Source organism: Gekko japonicus, unplaced genomic scaffold, assembly GCF_001447785.1.
Source record: "Gekko japonicus isolate JY-2015 unplaced genomic scaffold, Gekko_japonicus_V1.1 scaffold2588, whole genome shotgun sequence".
Lineage (NCBI taxonomy): Eukaryota > Metazoa > Chordata > Lepidosauria > Squamata > Gekkonidae > Gekko > Gekko japonicus.
This window is the reverse complement of record NW_015167133.1, coordinates 75979-93323: the sequence shown is the minus strand read 5'-3', so window position 1 is coordinate 93323 and position 17345 is coordinate 75979. Positions and strand designations below refer to the sequence as shown.

Below are 17345 nucleotides of genomic sequence, written 5' to 3'. Positions count from 1 at the left end.
AGGACTATGAAGAAATGGCAAAGAAATCTTTGGAAACAAACAAACAAATAAAGCTGCTGTGATGTCTTGGAAAGTTAATAAATATTCTAGCTGGTCAGGGTGAATATATCTGTAAAATATCAAAACCTTCTACCCCACAAACTTGCATTCTTCAAAGAGACTTAACTCTTTCTCACAACCAATCATATGCAACAGTTCTTTAAGCTCAATTCACCAGAGGCATCTCTCACACACAGAGCCTCCTATAAGAACATAAGGGACGCCAATGTTGACCATATGCAACAGATCTTTAAGCGCAATTCACCTGAGGCATCTCACACACACAGAGCCTCCTATGCACTGCGGTTCCCTGTTTTGGCAACAGCAATTCTATCAAAATAGCATCTGAATTAGACCAGAGTTTCCCTTACCCATGTATATCACTAACCTCTCTCTTTTTAAATTGATTTCCTCAGCCACCCAGGCTGAGTGTTCACCATCATCTACATCCTCCCCAACTGCTATTGTGCTTTCGGACTACCACCTCAGCACATTCACAGGCCATTTAACTACCAAAAACCAAAGAGAAGGAAAAGCCATCAATGCACACGCTGATGCTGCTTAAAATCAAGCCTGTGTCCTTTAATCCTGCTGCACGTCAGTTACTGATTATTGTTCAAATGGATGGTTGTTAAGTTAAGAGAAAAACAGAGGGAAAAAGTACAGAAAAGGAATAGAAGGGAGAAGATTTCAGGGCACGTGACTCTCACCGCATCTGTAGAGAACAAGTGCAACTGCACTTTGGGTAGGAAAGGTTGTCTGCAGAGTGAGGTCAGGCACAAGCACCAGTGTGCTGCATGTACCCCCCAGTGCTCTGGACTGCTGTGCAGTATCGTGTCTTTTCACCCTATAGACAGAGCAGTCATCCTCCACATCTCCTCCAACTGTCTGTTTCAGCCCAGGCAGTTCTGTTTTTCACTCTCATGTCCCTAAAATGGTTTGTTTTTCTTTTTTTGCAGATTACACTTGCCTGTTACAACCAAAGCCTGAAGGATAAACTCCAGCACACTGCCTCCTCAGGCTGAATATAAAGCCCAGAATTTTGAAAAAAATTAGTTATGAGTAAAAATTAAAAGCGTTGATTCCATAACTATATATGTTCTCATTGAGACAGGAAATGGGCATAACATTCACTGAACCTTCTTGATGTTGGATGCTTTCACTACTGTTCTGGGAAGTTTCTTTCTCAGCCCACTGACAATTGAGCCTGGCTTGCCCTGGATGGAAGATGGAAAGTGGGACTCCGAGTAAAGGGTTTTCTTAATCCCCCCTTTAATTTATTGAATAAAAGCATCAAGATGAATATTATAATTTGAAAAGTGTGCTCTTTTGCTATCTGGGAAAGTATTTTTAAAACATATTTTCAGCATTACCAGAAAAGGCAGGGGGAGAGGAAACTAGAAGTAGGTATTTTTGTGTGAAGGTGAGGACTTGAGTTTACAACAGCCTTTATACTTGACAACCCTGTCTCAACAGACTCAGAGACAATTTGCTCCTTAATTTAAACTGTGTGGGAGGCAGGAGGTTAATCATCAGTGAAGAGGCAGAAGCACCCTGCACATTCTCAAAGGAACTTTCCTTCACATATTCATTTGACTGAGAATAGACTCCTCCAGGCTAAGCTCTGGTGAAGTCTTGCCAGAAAATACTTCTGGAGAAGGGGGGCCAGCCGGGGGGGGGAATATTATGTGAAAAAATAATCTCTTCTTGTAAAGTATTAGTTGGAGATGGAGGGCAAAAACAAAGAGTGGGTTATGGTTAGAGGGGAACTAAACATGTTCCATGGTTTTGGTGTGGTCATTACTTAATTGAGGAGGGGGGCGTGCTGGGGCTTTAAACAGTGAGGGAAATATGCCATTATCATTACAACATTTTTAGATTACAAGAAGTAAAACCCAATTCTTAATTTTAAATTGTGGGGGCTACGCTTTCACTACTGCTCTGTGGAAAGGGAAAAGTACTCTGATCATATGATCAGAGGCCCTTTCTTTATTACTTGTTACTCCTGTTTAAGCCTTGTGTGTCACAGATACAACGACTGATTTTGGGTTAGCCATTTATACCTCTGTGGCTGTTTCCACACAACATGGCCCAGCTTTATTTGGCAGTTTCCACTCTTTCCCAGCATGGCTTGCAGGGCATCTGGGGCTTTCCCTTTTATGCCTGAGCGAAGGGAAAAAAGTATTTGCTCCAATTCAAAGGGAAAACAGGATCCTGGCCACAGGCTGTTATAATAGACTGTTGTATTGTGTTTGCAACTTGTTGATGCTTTGTTAGCTGCCCTGAAACTAAGGAAATAGGTGGGGTACCAAAATTTTAAAATACATGAATGTAAGTGGGAACCATAAAACTATGAGCCGTGTGAACAAAGCCCTCCGAGAGCATTAGTCCTCAGAAGTTAGAACTGGCTGAGAGTAAGGAACATAAACAACCAACCAAATATTAAAAGATCAAGAGAGCTGATCACATATGAATTGTTGTTTGGCCTCCAGAATTGCTTTTAAACCTTTCTTCATTGCTAATTACATTCTGAATGACACTTGGAGGGCAGAGTTGGTTGTTAATCTGACTCAGTGTCTACCGCTTCTCCCTGTTGTACCATAATACTTGCTGTTAGTCTTTTCTTTGAAGGGATTTCTCTGTCTTGCTCACATTCTCAGCATCTACACATCAAAAGCAGGGTAGTATGCTTGCTTCAGAAAATCCAAAGACAGTCAGGGTGAGGAAAGGCTAAATTGCCGCTTCCCTCTCCTCCCAAGAGGCACAGGAAGTTTCTTGGAACACCCACATGGCAGTTCAGGGTGTGCATATCGGATATGCATTCCACTGGACATCAATATCCACAGTCCAGTTGTGCGGAAGCTTCAGCCCACACTGGTACCCCACCCATCTACATAGCACCGTGAGAGCATTACAAGAGTTGTTGTGGGCTTTGCAGGCTTCACTGCTGGTTTCTCAATGTCAGTGTGAAGGTGTCCCAAGAAGCAAAATCTGCCTTTTCCGGAATTTTTTTTGTGCTCCTACATTCAGAGCTGAAAGATGGAATAAGCTTATGGAGAGACTGGCGTGTGAATGTCGAATACCATGACATTTTCACACACAAGATTCTGGATCTGCAGCCTTGGTGGAGAGGAAAGCAAGTGTAAGGTGTGCTATAATAGTACAGGAAGAGGAGGTGGAAGGAACAGGAGGGGGCAAACATCTTTTTGAGGACCCAGACCTATTGATGAATGCACTCGGTAGTGCAGCTGACTTCAGAACGGAGTGGCGCTTGCAGAGATTATAGCATACCCACAAAAGAGACCTGCAGTACACCATACATACTGGTTTGCACTATAAGATTTCATGGGCCACAATACATATGCTTTCAGATATTCAAATTCCAAACACAAAACTCTGTCCACTCAGAACAGGACAGCTGCAAAGCTTTGAATATCATTCAATGGCAAGTGGCTTTTATAACCAGCTTTGGTTCTGCATTAAAGTTTCACCTAAACAACAAACTAAGATGACATGTCGTTGAGAAGAATCAGCAGGGGGCTTGACAGGCTATAAGGCTGGAATCCAGACACTGCAATCTCATTAAGGAAATCTGAAGTGTTTCCTCATTCTGCAGAACAAAAGGTGGCACCTCTGCATTCAGCCACAGTGAGGGTACAGCTACACATCCATTCATTATTGCATTTACTTTCTGATGAGTGCTGACATTTCCAATGTGCATTAGATTTTGTCTCTAAATGCTTAATTATACGTAGGTGGAGGAGGAGGGGGAGATTGGATTTATACCCCGCCCTTCACTACCCAAAAGTGTCTCAGAGCAGCTTACAAACCCCTTTCCCTTCCCCTCCCCACAACAGACACCCTGTGAGGTAGGTGGGGCTGAGAGAGCTCTGACAGAAACTGCTCTTTTTCAAGAACAGCTCTTATCAGAGCTACAGCTTGCCAAAGGTCATCCAGCCAGGTGCAAGTGGAGGAGTGGGGAATCAAACCCGGTTCTCCCAGATTAGAGTCCGCGCACTTAACCACGACACCAAACTGGCTCAGCCTTTCCAAACTAATTTAGCCTTTCCAAACTGGCGCACTTAACCACGACACCAAACTGGTGTCAGAAAGAACATTTCCCCATAAAATAAACATCACTGCCTTTATTTATTTATCTTTAAATTTATATCCCGCCCTACCCCGAAGGTTCAGGGCGGCTAACTAGAGGCCTTCTTTTCCATGAATTCAGTCATGTGCCGTATCCTGGCACACGTCTTTCCAGAATTCTAAAACTTTAGGGGCAGGAAGGGGCATATCTTACAAGCTGCTTAAAAACAGTCAGTGATGTACTGCTGGACAAAAACATGCTGCAGTTTTTCAGCACTCCCACCCCCAACATAGTCTCATCACGGAACCCACTTTCTGAGACCCTAAAGCTAAGACGATTCACCCTTCAGATTTCAAATAAAGCAATCTGCTGACATGCCACAACGATGAACACACTCTCCTATAAAAAGTGGTCACCCACCAGATTCTTTAACTGTACCTCGAACTCAGTATTGAAAAGAACAGTGACAAAAAAACCAGACACTCTGGCCCACAGTCATGGAGGGCCTTGCAGTTGCTGACACTTGGTACATAACCAGATGACTGGCTCAACAAGGGCATAGCATCTGTACACTGTCAAAAACCATAAATTTCTTCCCAAGTACAACACGAGTGAGCTCAACATATGTCACAGCAGTTGGGCAACAGCATTAACACAGGCTGACTAAGCATCAATTACAGATGAGGCACCTGAAAATGCTGATTTATTGTGGCACAAGTTCTCCTGGGCAACAGCCAAGTCCAACAGATGCACCAAGTAGAATGAGACGGTACTAGGAATACATGAGCACACCTGACATCTTTTCTCCTTCCACTGTGCCTTGTCCCCATACAGAGGCATCTGAAATTATTCCTCCATTGTACTGGACCTAGCCTTTAACAGAGCCAATGTGGTGCAGTAGTGAGAGTATTGGACTAGGGTCTGGGAGACCCACGTTTGAACCCCCACTCTGCCACGGAAGCCTACTGGGTGACCTGGGGCCACTTACACACTCTCAGCCTAACCTACTTCAAAGGGCTGTTGTCGGTAGGATGAAATGGAGGAGAGGAGAATGGCGTAAGTTGCTTGGATCCCATTCGGGAGAAAGGTGACATATAAATGAAGTAAATAAACAGTTACAAGAGAAAAAGAAATTCAACAGGACCAGCTTTCCCCAACACTCTTTTCATCATTCATGCTGGAAAAGGCTCCACTTGTAGAATTGCTGCCTGTCACAAAACTCTTAACAGCACAGGAATGCTTCCAGGGAAAGGAAAAATGTGAACTGTAGTTAAAATACATGGCTGGATAAACAAGCTATATTTCTAAATGTACAGGAAAGAAAATTAAATGGGGCCAAACAGCGGAATCAACTAGTGTCATGGAACAATGGCAAGGAAAAGGCCACGGAGCAACACTGGGAGCATCTGTGGCAGTGGCTGCAGCCTGTGCTGGAGACAGAAAAGCAGCATGCACAGCCCCAGTTGCAAAGGAAATTGGAAAGTGTCCTTTAATCTGTAGATTACATTGGATTTTGTTGGGTACCATCATGCTCTTCTTGCTTGACATGCAGATCAGAAAAAGATTCCTTTTATGGGAGGCAGTGCCATTGTTTAGATGGACAATACAAATCTCCTTGTGTTCTTGGAACTGGTGCCCACCCTACACCATAAGGAAACTAATACAGAGAAAGGAAACCCCTAGATTGCCATGATTAAAAATGAGATTATAATTGGACAAAGGGAGAAGAAAAAACACTCACAAGGCAAAAATCTCTGCTCTACAGCCATGAGAGATGTTGCTTTGAATTATCCTTTCAACTAAAATCTATCTCACATCAAGGCACAGCTGCACAAATGTGGATCAAACATTTTTAGAGCAGTGGGCTCACTCTGGAACTACTTTCCCTGCATTCAGTCCAAATGTACTTTACTTTCCAGCTCTACAGCACTTGAGCTGGGGTGTGTGTGTGTGTAGTCATTAAATTACTATAGATTTTAAGCCTGTGGCAGGCTTGCCCTTGATTTTATTGACTACACAGCTTTTGCTTTGAAATAATAACTCATATTATTATGAACATGCATTTGTGAAGAAGACCGTAGGTGAATATTCATGTTTGTTAAACAGACCCTATGGTCTGCACTACCCTGCAGCCTGTATGGTCACTTTAACAGCCTCCTCCAGCATTTGGCTGATAATCTTTGCTGCTTCATCCAATGTACATTAGAATTACACAGACAGTATTGTGCAGCTATTAGTTTCAATACCATCAAGTAAAGTTCATACCTTAAGTTTCTAATTTCATTAAATCTATATAGAAACATTAAAGTTTCTTGTACTCAGTTGTAGAGGCTGCATTCAAATGTCTCACTTTGTTGCGATTAAGTAAAAAAACCCACATGAAAGTGGCATTTTGCTGGGATCATGCTCATGCCTTGCGCTTCCCTTTTCACGTGCAAAATTGCACTTAAACACAAACTCCAGTTCCCTTTGTGTATTAATGCAGGTGTGCAGGTTAAGAAGTAAGGTTTCATCACTACTAACTGGGATCCTATACCAGAGTGTATTCCAGGCTTAGAATCTCGCTTAGTGGGAGGAGGAAACTAACTCCAATAAGCCTTGGAACCTGCATTTGTACATTAAGGGTAACTGAAGCTAGTTTTTAACCACAGGTCTCTGTGTAAGAAGTGAAGGGGAGGACCAGGGCATGTGGTCCTGCCAAGGAGCCAGCATCATGCACATTTTATTTAACTGCAGTTCACAGATGTACAAATGTACCTTATTTACATAAAGTGGTAAAATCTTAAAAGATGGTGGTGTATGTGAGGAGATGTTATTAGCAAGAAACTAATCATTGCTCAGTGAAGATGGTTGTTTGTGATATGAAACATCTGCCTCAATCACAGCACACATGCGTGACACAGAAGGCCACAGCTAACTTTCCTAGGGCTGCCATATTCCCAGGTGGGGTTTCAAAGAAATGGCATGGGAAACCAACAGGAACTTAAGCTTCTTACCAAACCCCACTGTATGTGAGTTTTTATTTCAGTGTGTATGAATTATTAGTTTAAGTTTTTACTTCTAACAAACCCCTTCTTTAAGTAGACAATATCTTCTACAGTTTCTCTTTTAACATGCTCATAAAGTTGCTGAGCCAGGACTTTATCCCTTCAGCATCATAAAGATGAACAGGAGGAGCCCTGAAAATCAAAGCTGAGCAGCTCAGACAGGGGGAGTTTGGAGCACTCCTATGCTTAAGGTTCACCAACTGCCATTGCTTTTTTTAAAAACAACACCCTCATTGGCAGGGAAAATTGGTGCTTCGGGTGAGGTAGTACACTCACTGGTACCATTCTGGCTACTGGCAGAATATAAACACAAGTAAGAAGAGCCCTGCTGGATCAGACCAGTGGTCCATCTAGTCCAGCATCCTGTCTCACACAATGGCCAACCAGTTCCTCTGGAGATCCAATAACAGGGCATAGAGGCCTTCAGTCAGGTATAAATCATCAATCATTGATCAGATATAAATTATCATCTCCTATCTCCCTTATATATAAAAGCCGAATGGTGGTGGCACTTCTCTAGAACATTCCAGAAGCTCTGGAACTGGTTGGCGCCCTGGTGTGTCACTCAGAATCTGTCCCTATCCATTGGCTGCATTGCTTGAGTCTTGCCTCCAACATTCTAAACAGTTTGCTGTGTCCCCCCCCCATAGCCAGTCAGAGCACAGAGGTTATTTGCATATGCAGCCTCATTGGCCTTTGCCTTGGAACACAGAGGTCGTTTGCATATGCGACTTGATTGGCTGCCTCTAACATTCTAAACAGTTTGCTGTTCTGAGGTAAAATGTGTCCAATCTCCAGGTGAGGGCTGGAGATCACTCAGAAGTACAACTGCTTTCCAGGTGGCAGAGATTAGTTCCCCTGGAGAAAATGGTGGGCTCTGTATCCTTACATGCTGCTGAGGTGGCCCCCGTATGACAGCCAATGTGACGTAGCAGTCAGGGCTTCAGAGCACGGGAGAGGCTGCAGGTGTGGAGGGGTGGAAAGCTGAAGAGTGAGGGGGAAATAAAGGTAGGTTGATGATTGGCTGGGAAGGAGATAGAGTTACCAACTCCAGGTGGGAAATTCCTGGAGAGGGTGAGGTTTCAGGAGGCATGGGACCTCGGACAGGTACAAAGCCATAGACCCCACCCTCCAAACCAACCATTCCCTTCTGGGGAACCATCGTTGCCAATCTCCAGGTGAGGACTGGAGATCACTCAAAATTACAACTGTTCTTTAGGCAGCAGAGATCAGTTCCTCTGGAGAAAATGGTGTACTCAGTGTCATTATACCCTGCTGAGGTCGCCACAGCAAATTGACACTGAGTGTCCAAAGCCAGAGCACCCACCCAGAGCCTCTTTCTAGAGACCGTTGTATTTATTTCCACAACGGGCCTTTTTCCTAGTCAGGTATAAATAATATATTTAGTTTTAAAGAGTTTGGGCTATTATTTATTACTTAATACATTTTCATCCCACCTCTCCTCCACAGAGCTTAAGTCAATGTACATTCGTCTCCATTTTACCCTTACAACTACCCTGTGAGGGTTTGGCAGAGAGAGTTACCCAGAAAGCTTCCTGGCTCAGTGAAGTTTTGAAACTGGGCCCCACAGATCCTAGACCAACACTTTAATTGGTTTTCGTCCGGGACATGGGACAGAGACAGCACTGGTTGCCTTCACAGATGACCTCAGGAGGTATCTGGATCGAGGCGGATTGGCAGTGCTGTTGTTATTGGACCTGTCGGCAGCGTTCGACACAGTCGACCATCAGTTACTGATCCACCGCCTTGCTGACTCTGGAGTTCAGGGGCTTGCCTTGCAATGGCTTGGATCCTTCCTTCAGGGTTGGGGACAAAGGGTGGCGCTAGGGGAACAGCTGTCCTGAAAGCATCCACTGACTTGTGGTGAGCCCCAAGGGGCGGTACTTTCCCCGATGTTGTTTAACATCTATATGCACCCCCTTGCCCAGATTGCCCAGAGGCATGGGCCAGGGTGTCACCAGTATGTGGATGACACCCAGCTCTATCTGCTGTTGGGAGGCCAGTCTGACTCTACACAGTAAGATCTGGATGGGGTGTTACAAGCTGTGGCTGGTTGGCTTAGACTGGGTCAACTGAAACTGAATCCAATGAAGGCGGAGGTCCTGTGCCTCCTGAGGGTAGGGATCGATGGGGCACAGTTGGTGTGAGTGTTGGAGGTTAGGAGTCTGGGAGTGCTCCTGGATGCCTTCTTAACAATGGAGGTGCAGATAGTAGCCACTGCCAAGTCAGCCTTTACCATCTTCGGCTGATCAGGCAGTTGGTTCCCTTTCTCGAATGCAACAACTTGGTAACAGCGATCCACGCAATGGTCATCTCAAGATTAGACTACTGTAATGCTCTCTACATGGGGCTGCCGTTGTCTCAAATCTGGAAGCTGCAGTTGGTGCAAAATGCTGCGGCCAGGCTGTTGCTGGGTCTCTCTATGCGGGAGCACATCCAGCCTGTGCTGAAAGAATTGCACTGGCTGCCAATAGCATACTGGATTTGCTTCAAGGTGCTGTTTTTGACTTTTAAAGATTTTTATGGTCAGAGTCCGGCATAACTAATGGACCGCCTTTCCCCATATGTTCCCCAGAGAGCACTGTGCTTAGGGACCCAAAACTGGCTATCCCTCCCAGGCCTCAAAGATGCTATACTAACGATAGCCAGGGCCAGGGCCTTCTTGGTGGCGGCTCCGTACTGGTGGAATGAGCTCCTGGAGGAGATCAGGGCCCTGCGGGCAATGTTCCCTCTAAGCTGCAGAGCCTTGTGAGCAAAAATGCTACTTTGTGAGCTACTGGCATTAAAGTTGTGAGCAGATGATTTGACTACTGCATAAATTAGTTTGCTCTGGAGCCATCCCTTCCTGAGTGAAGACAAAAATCTGTGAGCCGGAGGCTAAAAACCTGTGAGCTAGCTCACACTAACTCAGCTTAGAGGGAACACTGCCTGCGGGACCTTTTACAGTTCTGCAGGGCCTGTAAGACGGAGCTCTTCCACCAGGCTTTCGATTAGGAGCCACCTTAAACACTGAGGAGTGACCCTGTGCCCTGGTTTTACAACCTTCAGTCTATCTCGTCGCATAAATTACTCAATCAAATTGAGCCGATTTGAGAATACCACCAGAACCATCACCTAAGTAGTGGTACGGTTGGATTTAGGAACCTCTGCTCTGCACTTTAATTGTTTCCGGCACTTTAGAAAATGGATACTGATTGTTTATGTATGTTTTATGTATGTTTTAAATTGTATTTATATCTGCATTTTATGTAAGCTGCCCTAAGCCTGCCTTGGCGGAAAGGGCGGGGTATAAATAGAACTAATAAATAAATAAATAAATAAATAAATACAACAAATCGTTGTTTTCAAGCATATTTGGGCTTCTAGAAAATACAGCCTTCCTGGTAGGACATGCAGTCTGCAAGAATTCAGGTTTATCCTTTCAGCTCCATCACTCTGCATTGTTGTGATGCAATGAAATCAAGACAGGTTGTGCTTTTCCTATGCATGCTTGTCTGTGTCTAGAAAATGAACTCTGGCTTTATAACATCACAACATTAACATACATTTGAATTCTTGTTGACAGTATGCCACACTAGCGCTGCTAGAACTGCTCAGTGAGGACCCTTTAACAAGCAATGCATGATTTATACATGATTGAAAGTACATACATATATACATACAAATATACAGATATACTGTGCACCACCCACTATTCTAGCTGCATACCATAAAGACAAAATATTGCCCCATTGGACACACAGCCTCCATCCATAGTACACCTTAACTCTGCAAAGGAAACTTCAGTGATGCTGGAGAGGCACTCACAAATACAGCAGTGGCTTGTGTGAAGGAACAGGTCTGTTTTGACTTGCTCTGCCCACCCACCCCTAGGTGTTGCCAACTCCTGGAGGGGTTTATCGTTTCCTTCCATTAGGGCACTCACTGCCACCACCTGCTCCTTTTAGGGATATCCACTGGGAGGAACAGGACTCCCAGTTCCCCTTCCTAGTTCTGAGGCCTGGCCTCAGTGTCTCCTGCTACCCAGTGACTGGTTACCACAGAGGCCAAATACTGATTTGGGGCTCTCCTGGGGAAATAGCCACGTGCACACTGACTACTTTTCTCCTAACCCAGGGGCTCCTCTTGCACTAGCGTGTCCAAGATGGTGGGGGAATCTAGGTGGTACAGAGACTGAAAACCAACCTCCAAAGTCAAAAAAGATTTATTGAAAAGAAAATATTTATAAGCATCGTTAAGCACAGCACTAGATTAACAAATGGATTTTGAAAGAAAATTGGTCATAAACGCAATCCTCTTGATTCTTTTCTAGACATACCCTAACTGATGTTAAAATAGGGTAGGCCCTAATGATCTTATAAAGTTACAAGGTTCCTATCTACATCCCATTACCTGGGAGGCTGCATGGTCAGAAAAAGATGGGCCACCACAACTGACCATCACTCAGAAGTCTGTTCCCTTCGAAGAATGAGCACCAAGAGCCCCATCCTCCTCACAGCAAGGGCTTTTTATCAAACCTGTATCTCCACCCCCTTTACATCACTCCCTCCACTCTCTTGACCCAGTCCGGCCAGGTTGCAGGTGTATCCTGGGAGCCCTCCTGAAAGGCTTTCTGGGAAATTTCCAGGAATTGCCTGGAGACTTCCTAGAACCAAATTCCTTAGCTGATTTTCCTACCAGGTTCATTACTAGCATATGTATAGATGTAATCTAGCAGGCAATTGAACTGGCTCCCTGTCACCTCTAGTGAGGGGAAAACACCCCACACTTTTAGAACTCAGAGTGGTGGTGGGGGATCTGCACAGCTTGAAAAATCACTTTTCGGCAGCACATGCACCATTTAGATGCTTGTGCCTTGGGGTTAAAAGAAAGCCAGAAGGACGATAAGACAACCACTTCCTGAAACAGAAACCATTGAATGAAGCAATTAGAGAGCATGAGGAAGGAGGTGTCCTTACAGAACAAGTACAGAATCTTACAGAACCATTGCCATGGCACTGGGAGGTCAGAAGACAGTGTCTCGTGTGCAGCTGGTCAAACAGCCACTCCCCAAGCAGGAAAGGCTTTTTTCCAATAGAAAAAAAATACTGTCGGCAGGTATGGATTCTGTAATTGCCTAAATTTTGTACTGGTCAAAGGACTTAGTATGCTGAGACTGTCAGCTTATAATAAACACCCCCCCCCCCAAAAAAAAACAACAACCACAACACAGTGAGGTCAGCAAGGCTCCCACTCTCCTGGCTTTTCACAAGCTAGCCAAACTGAATTATTCAGGAGGGCTTTTTTACACAGGTAATAGGGCTGTACTGTAACAAACTGGTTCAGAAAGATACCTGGGTATAGGGATAGCGACTGGCCTATACTGCTGTTATACAGCTCATGCAGCCTGTTGCTGTAAGTAGGATCCTACTATGTAATTTTTGCATCATTTAATGCACTATGTTCATACTTATGCTTCGCGTCAGTTCTGTTTTCAGATTTCTTTCTGGTTCCAGGTTTCTACTATACAAATCGTATTGCACTGTTTTATTGGATGCTCCATCCTGTTGATTGTATAGACTCACTCTCTGCAAACCACCTTGACTCCCAGTAAGAAAGGTAGACTATAAATAGCGCAAATAAATAAATACATAAAACCACATTTCTAGCCTTCATTGTTATAGACAAGCTTGAAGATATGTAGGTAACACATAATAAGGCCGCAGAAGCCTGAAGAACAGGCGCGGTATCAGATTTCCACTGGTAAGAAGGCAGATATTTTGTGCCCTTACCCCTTGCCAGGACTAGAAGTAGAAAAAATTATGCAAATATACATGCACAAGTCTTATACTTTGCAGAAACTTAGCAAAGATGGACTTAGAAGGGACTTAATTCTGCTTATCAAGAGGTATCAAAATGAAGGCTGAGATGTACATCCAGGACTCAAGATGCAAGCTGTATTGCAATGTGACATCCCTGAAACATTCTTCTCTGCTGGTTTACAGGTCACAGAATTCAGTTTTTCAGGGAGACACTAATTAGTTGCTTTTAGCATGGAGTACACACAGCCTTGGAACCCAAGATACAGGATATCTAATTTAGATGTTATGATTGTTTATCGCATTAAAATTGGGGTATGACACCAAGCAAGCTCCCAAAAGTCTAAGCAAAGCTGCAGAAGAGCCACAAGGGGAAGTGTCTATTCACATGGGCAATTTTTATGTTGTCTGTGGAAATGTGCCTACATTTAAGAGCTCCACAGTGTTCTTTAAGATTCCAGTCCTTTTTGCTTCCCTTTAGATTAGCAATCAGCAGCACAGCCTAGGCACTGAGAACCACAGGGCCCTGGGAAAGTGTTGATAGCAAAACAATGTCAAGGATAAACAAATGTGCCCCACTGTGGCTATTTATTTCCTTTGCTGTTTCTATGGTTTCACTTGCTATTTTCTTCTAATTGCAGATTGATGTTGGTAATCAGATCTGGGAGACACCGTTATAGAAGATTTAAACTTGGAGGACTAGCAATTAAAGTGATGTTTATGATTTTGGAATTAGGCAGTAAGCATCCGTACTAATGGAAAGATTCTTGTTATTCTTGTTGATGCACAGCAAAAACAAAAACCCAAACAAAAAGGATTATTGTGTGCTCAGTAGCAGAAATTGTGTTTAATCCGAATAGTTATCGAGAGCAATAGACAGAGCAAACTTGTGTTCATTATGTACCCTAAAATGCACTTAACACCAGTGTTATGTTCTTTACCATGTGACTAGTGGTTCTGAAATTAAAAGCTTTTTCTGAGAACGGAGATTACAGTTCTACAGGCAGGATATTAGGCAACAGAAAAGACATGTTTGCAGAGATTGCGGGTATCTTCATCAGCAAATGATTAGTCAGATAGTGAATTAACTAGCTAGAGTCCTGATTAAATGACTCTCAGTAAACTTACTAGACATAACCAGTCCATGGCCTTTTGTTATAGAGGGAAAAACCCACAACTGGTTCAGATCAGCCTCTCGCTCCAGCCATCTGGTACTATAATATCTGGAGCTGGCTAGCCCCTTTCCTCTTGCCTGTCCCAGCAACCATCCTGTTCAGTAAGCGAGTGAATATGCCCTGCCCAGTCAGGGATGGGGAGGACTGGTGCCAGCATTGGCACTTCGAAAGGGAGTAAGATGTTTCTGCCAGCTGAAGTTCTGCTGTGTGGACAGCCAGGAAACAGCCAATCGGGCAGCGTCTGCCATCTTCACCAAGCACTCTGCCTAATGGACTGGTGGGACTCTTAAGCCCTTTCTGAAGACCCGTCTCATTCCTTTGGAAATATACCGGTAGTTGTTGTTCATTTGTAACAGAGATGATGTTTCTGTCTCAAGACATGATAGAGACTGAGTCCCCCCTCCCAGCTTGTATCAGTCAAGCATGGAACCATGAGCAGCAGTGTTTAAACCATGGAAAAAGAAGAAAATCAGCAAGAGGACAGCTCTTTCCTACCAGAACACTGACAGTGTTTCAACCCCCCCCCCTTACTTTGATAAGTACTTCAGAAACTATAGTTTCTCCTTTCCTCTGTGCTGGAGCACAGGTCTCACAGAGCACAAAAAAAGAAAAGAAAATTCAGTGGTAAGAATGAGCAAACAGGCTATCCGGTTCCCCATGCCCCGCCCCAAAGCAATACTACAACGCCTGCCCTATTGTGGATATGAGACACACTCCTGCTACCAGACACAGCTTGCCTCAGTAAAAGGGCACAGGGAGGGAGGTCTGCCTGAAAAGGCAAATCCTCGTCATTGGGTTTTCCTGTGTCTCACCTCTGAGAGTCAAAAGAAGAAGGTATGTTAGGATATTGCAGAATGATTTGTCAGAATTTATTATGAACACATTACACTTCACATCACTTACTCTGTATCCGCTCACTTCTGGTAGCTGCTTATTCTATACAAAAAGTGTAAGTCTTTTGCTTGCTTGCTGTGATATTCTGTACTTTAAGGTTTTGTGTGTGTTTTTAAAGGTTTTCCACCTTTCATTTGAGATAGGAGGAATGCACTGCAATTGAATGACAGCTCCATGATATGCACATTTAGGGCGTAATAACAACTCTTATGAGCTGGATTCCCTCCTGACTGTAATCACAGTCATCATTCTGCTGCCCAAAGCATGACATTGTTGGTAAAACCATCCTGACATGTGGATGTATAGGTACATCTCAAACAGATATGTACTGCTATGAAGCCCACCAGCAGCTTGCGCAAGAGACAACTTGTGCCATAGTAACACAGGGTCTGTGTGTGTGTGCCAAAATGTCCACATACTTTTTTCTCCAAACATGCATACAGCCACAGCATACTCCTTTTCAATAAGAAACCCCCAGAAAGCTTTAGAGACACAGAAATAAAGAGCTTTTGGTACAGTAGCCTAGCTAATCTCATAGGCGTTCTATTTAAGGCTTTAAAAACTCTAGGTGGTTTCTTGACTGCTGTTGCATTCAACAAAATGCATTGAGATCCTGGGCGTTTTGTGGCATAAAAGCATTTGTCCACTCTTATTGTTTTGATGGGTGCAATCCCGCCTTGCTTGAGGCACAAATATACGCATCAGCCTTTGTTTATATCAAGTATTAGATAGATATTAAAGGCATTATCACAAGAGGGATGCATGCAGACACCACTCCTGACTTGATGAAGTCACCAACTGAAAAGATGACAGATAAAGGCATAATAACAAAGGAAACTTGTCCACCAAATACATTTAGCTAGCATAGAGCCACGAGCGCTAGATGTTCCTTATATGAAAGGAGTATATTTCCAGTATATTTGACAGCATAGCCATCATTTATATATTTAGAAAATTTCTGTGCTGCCTCTCCAGAGAACCTGCTCAAGGCAACTCATAAAACAAAACAAAATAAAACCAGAAAAGTTTTAATAAAAAAACCAGCATAAAAGTGTGCTGCTGACTCCAGAACATACTGCCCTCATGTCTGTACATAGTGGACTCCTTTACATCCTTTTCTTAGAAAAAGTTCATGGCTGAGTCTTCCCATACATCATATAAAATGTCTAAATAACAAATAGCTTGCACTCGTGAAGTAGTCATAGCAGAGGAAACTTGAAAGAGGAAGTCAAACACAAAAAGTAGGGTTTTCTTTAACATTACAGCAAAGCAGATGCTTTCCCCATGGAAGCATGTCATCCTCCGTGCATCACTAGGACCCTCGCCACCCTAAGTGTCCCTGTGATCAAACACTCAGTGCTACGAAGACCTGTGTGAATCAGCCCTTCTTTTTGCAGTTACAATTTAGCAATCTAAAGGGACCATCAAGAGGGACAATTAGGGAGTGTGCAGAAAAGGATGCGTGTGTGTGTGTGTGTGTGTGTGTGTGTGTGTGAGAGAGAGAGAGAGAGAGAGAGAGAGAGAGAGAGAGAGAGAGAGAGAGATCTTGCTGGGTTTGTGGCGCAGGTAAATGTTTGGGGGAAATTAATAATCTCAGCTAGTGGCATGCAGCTAGTGGCGTGGTGCTCACCTCCTCTCCAAGAGACACACCAAAAAATCACCACAGGGTTGGACCCCCTCACTCCCAGCCCCACGGGCCACTGCTTTCCAGCCCTCCCTCCCTCCCTCCCGTGCACCTTGAACCCCCACCCCCAGCTCTCCCTCTGCTCTGACCACTGATCTCCTCTTCCTCAGCCCCCGGCCCCGGCCCGCACTGACCCAGAAGATGAAGTTGAAAATAAAGAGCAGGAACTTGACACAGCGCATCCCTCCTTGTACTCGCCCCATGGCAGCGCTTTGCTTCTGCAGTTGCCACAGCCTCTCCTGACACAGACCTCGCTGGCAGGCTGGCGGCGCCTTCGCCGGCTGCCGCTTCCCCGCCTGGGCGGGCTCGAGGGCGGGCGGAGGGCGGAGCCTGAGCAGAGGAGGCAGGTGCCCGCGGAGGGGGGGGCGGGGACAGGAGATGTGGACGGCGCCCTCCTCTTTCCCGGGGGATGCCGCGGGTTTTCTTTGCTAGCGCGCGGGAAGTGGCCGGACCCAGCTCTGACTGGCGCCGCCTCATTTGTCTTGGAAGCCCTGCTCAGGAATCTTAAATCTGTATGGAAACAAACAAACAAACAACGGACGAGGAAAACGCTTTGCACATGGTCAGGAGCATTTTTGTTTTGTTAGTATTTCTCCA

The 17345-nt window shown here is 44.5% G+C and overlaps 1 protein-coding gene across 1 annotated transcript in view; it reads right to left on the bottom strand.

Annotated features, from left to right (window-relative positions):
- Window positions 1-16951, bottom strand: part of TSPAN2 (tetraspanin 2) — a 72587-nt gene extending 55636 nt beyond the window's left edge. Inside the window, exon 1 of the mRNA XM_015413050.1 lies at window positions 16883-16951. Within this exon, the coding sequence (XP_015268536.1) occupies window positions 16883-16951 (69 nt within the window). The remainder of the gene's footprint in view (window positions 1-16882) is intronic.
- Between the last annotated feature and the right edge of the window lie 394 nt (window positions 16952-17345).